Source organism: Ciona intestinalis, unplaced genomic scaffold (genome assembly GCF_000224145.3).
Source record: "Ciona intestinalis unplaced genomic scaffold, KH HT000939.1, whole genome shotgun sequence".
Lineage (NCBI taxonomy): Eukaryota > Metazoa > Chordata > Ascidiacea > Phlebobranchia > Cionidae > Ciona > Ciona intestinalis.
In genome coordinates this window covers 1-3,524 of record NW_004191260.1, presented here as the reverse complement: position 1 = coordinate 3,524, position 3,524 = coordinate 1, and the positions used below count along the sequence as shown (strand labels likewise).

The following is a 3,524-nucleotide window of genomic DNA, read 5'->3' as shown; positions in this document are numbered from 1 at the left end:
AGACAGGACTGATAACAAGACCAATTTAAATATGCAGCGCACTTGTATACCATGGTGAACTGTAGTTGAATGTATATAATATAATTTGAATGAACTGTATCAGAAAGTAAGTTCAGACGCGAAAGTGTGTCACGTTGGAAATAAAACATCTGTACATTGACAAATAATCATTGAACCTGCAAACCAAACGACGATAACTAAAACAATCTTGTTTACTAACGCAATGTGCGCTAGTTTAGTTTAGACACAATCACTGGTTTGAACACAAAAGTTGTTTCAGTAGCAAAATGGATATACAGAGCTATACCAGATATACGGTCTCGTAATTTTCTTCCACTGAGTGTGAATCCCAGTAATACGGGACTACGTTATCTGTTCTAACCTAAAAGACTACCTGTAGGTTATCTTACAGTTAATTTTAAACACTTTATTAATACAAAACAATCCTAATACTCTCTTTGCGACTAGTATACACCTTCTTTTTTAAATGAATATTCAAATTAAACTGTATACTATGCTGATATGTTTACACCCAAACAATGGATAACAATGGGATAATAATGATGGCTGTGACGTATAATAGGCCTTCTAATTTCAAACGTAAAATGTGAATTATCAGGCCGTATCTCTAGTAGGCCGTGTTGTAACATGTTCTATTATTCATAGGTTAAGTTGAATTTGACAACAAATAATTTTGTGTGCTATAAAGCAAATGTTTTGCAAAATAAAGAGCATTTTATTTGATATATAATAATTTTATTCACTATTGTGAGACAACATATTGACATGTCAAATGTTGTGATGTCTTCACAAATATTATGCTTAGCCCAGAAAAAACCTTGTAAAGATGAAGTATTTCTACTTTTCAATTATTTATAGATTGAATAACATCTTTTGTAAATTCTTCTGCTTGTTTTTTCCTTAAAAAATGTATTTTACTTACCATTACCTGCAGATTTCAAATGCAGCAACACAGGAAAGAGTTGAAGCAAAATTATCGACTGCCAGTCATTATGGTGCCTCAGATTGGTGGTTGGGTTTAGATGATGTAGATGTGGAAGGTAACCATCATGTTGCATATTTATTATTGAAACACTACTTACAGACATAGGGAACTTAAATCCAGTTGCATAAAAAACAGTCTTTTACAAATATAAAATCGGCAGCTGAAGCCACTGTTTGAAACTAATAATAACTTGTCAGGTGAACTATTTTGGTCATCTGGTCACCAACTAAAAGATGGTGATTACAATAACTGGGAGCCAACGATGCCACCAACCCACCCTGATAAGGATTGTGCTGTTATTGATGAGTATATTGATTGGAAATGGAGAATGGATGATTGTGACGTACCACGTTCATTTATTTGTCAAGCTGGTCAGTTTCTAAAACACTGCTGTTGTTGTTATAATATTCTTAATATTTATTCCATTTACAGTGACTTGTGAAAGTCCTGTTAGATTTGATCCAGATGAAACAAGAGCAGGTAAGAATTCATTATGTTAAAATATAATTTGTTTTTTTAATAGTGATAATATAGTAGGGTGGGGGGAGTTAGGACAACTTTTCATTCTATTTTAACTTCCTAATTGGCAGCAAACAAAGCAAATTTAAAGAATTATAAAACCGTATCCTCACGAGTCCCATAGACCAGTGTTAATTGTTTAAAACACGATCAGGATATTCAGATATTATGTGCTAAAGGTTTCCTGTCTTCCCCCACCCTACTATATCTTTATATGGTTCAGCCTTTACAGTTACACTGTATACTACTTCACATGATTAGTTAGGATTAAATTCCTATGCTGCAGGCTCATTAGATGACAGGACTGTACCAGCTATCAAATAATAAACTAGTAGTATTTATGATATTAACATAATACAACTTAAAGAGTCCGGCCCACGGTTCTCATGGTTGCGCAGTTTTTTGCATAAGAATAAAGTTTTATGTCTACTGATGCTAAATTAACAGCTAGTTTGTGAAAATTCGCTTTAATTTAAAAGTTATGAACGTTTAAAAAATCAAATTTCAAAGTTGTAAAAAACGTCACTCGCGGGCACTGTGACGTCACAATGCAATATTTCGTTTATGGAGAAAACCTGGCCCATCAGCGGTTTACCGTTTATTGGTGCAGTTTTGATACGTACCTATGCATATTTCTTAATTTAAAAGTAGCACAAAATGCTATGTCGACGGTACACTCTGTTTTGCTGCAAACAGCAAAGCCTAAATCAGCTGATCGATTAGAAAAGATCGTGACGTAATTTACGTCATAGTGCATGCGAGTGACGCAACAATAGGTGAATTTTTTGGCACTTTTTAAAACGTTTTTTTTGGCCTAACTAAATTTTTTTTCACAAAAAATTACCACAGATAGTATTTATTAAGTATAAATTTTCATTTAAAACCAACTTGTATGAGCGTGGTCCAGACTCTTTAAGAATAAACCAACCTACACCAAGAATAAAACATTTTGTTGTTGTTATAGATATATCTCTCTGCGATCCAGAATGCCCTCCACACCATTCATGTAACAATGGTACTTGTGTGTGCTCGGAGCTCTTTTATCATTATAATTGTTCATGGGTATCAGGTAAATATAAGGCTTAGATAATTATCAACAACTTTGTCTGCTAATAATCTTTCCATTTTACACTCAATGATAACATTTTTCAGTTCTAAACACAGTCTATTTGTCTATATTGTTTGTCGCAAATCCAACTTACAAATTGCTCTATCGTGAAAACTAGAGATAACTTTGTATCTATTGATTAATAGGGATGGATGCAGCATTGGAAGAAAAGAATTTTGACAGAAATTTCCTTTTTTTTAAACAAAAAGCAGATTGGGCAGATGCAAGCGACTTCTGTGAAGGTTTTTACTTTAAACTTTGACAGAATGTTTTTCTTATTAATTCTATTATTTCTACCTTTGGTAAAGAAAGCTATTATAGGACAACACTTATACGATAACACCTTTCTAGCTTTCATAGGATAACACTTTTTCAACAGGTATTGGAGGTACACTAGCGATGCCAAAAACCAAACCTCGACATGATTATATTTATGAGAAAATGATGGAAGTTGGTTTAAACATTACTAAAGCTAGCTGGCTTGGTATGCATGACCTTGATAATGATGGACAGTGGCAATTCATGGATGGTGAAGCTGTTAACTTACCACCAGTGTTTGAAAGTAAGGCAGAATCTCGATAATTGCACTACATTAAAATAGTTTTAGTTTTTTCTATCAATGTTTAAACTAACATGATTTATTTCCAGATATGACTGCTGATGGAGCGGTTCCAATGTATTTTCGAAATACAACAGGTATAGATGAACGTTGGCATTTCTACTTTAATGAATCAACGCACTTTACCACTTATGAAAATGGAAAGAAATTTTGTGAATTGATTGACAGCCACTTACCTATAGTGAGGGAAGCTCGTGAACTGGAGAGAATTACTGCTTATATTAAGGTTGATTGTAACTTATATTTAAGTTTTAAGCTAAACTATGATGATC

At 33.4% G+C, this 3,524-nt stretch overlaps 1 protein-coding gene across 1 annotated transcript; it reads left to right on the top strand.

The window, feature by feature from the left end:
- Positions 1 to 786: 786 nt before the first annotated feature.
- Positions 787 to 3,478, top strand: LOC113475561 (C-type mannose receptor 2-like; the record flags this gene model as incomplete). Its single annotated transcript, XM_026839786.1, has 8 exons — positions 787 to 852; positions 956 to 1,061; positions 1,204 to 1,377; positions 1,439 to 1,486; positions 2,490 to 2,594; positions 2,780 to 2,875; positions 3,013 to 3,195; positions 3,282 to 3,478. Coding segments are annotated over exons 1-8 (975 nt in total), but the record flags the coding sequence as incomplete, so codon positions are not given.
- Between the last annotated feature and the right edge of the window lie 46 nt (positions 3,479 to 3,524).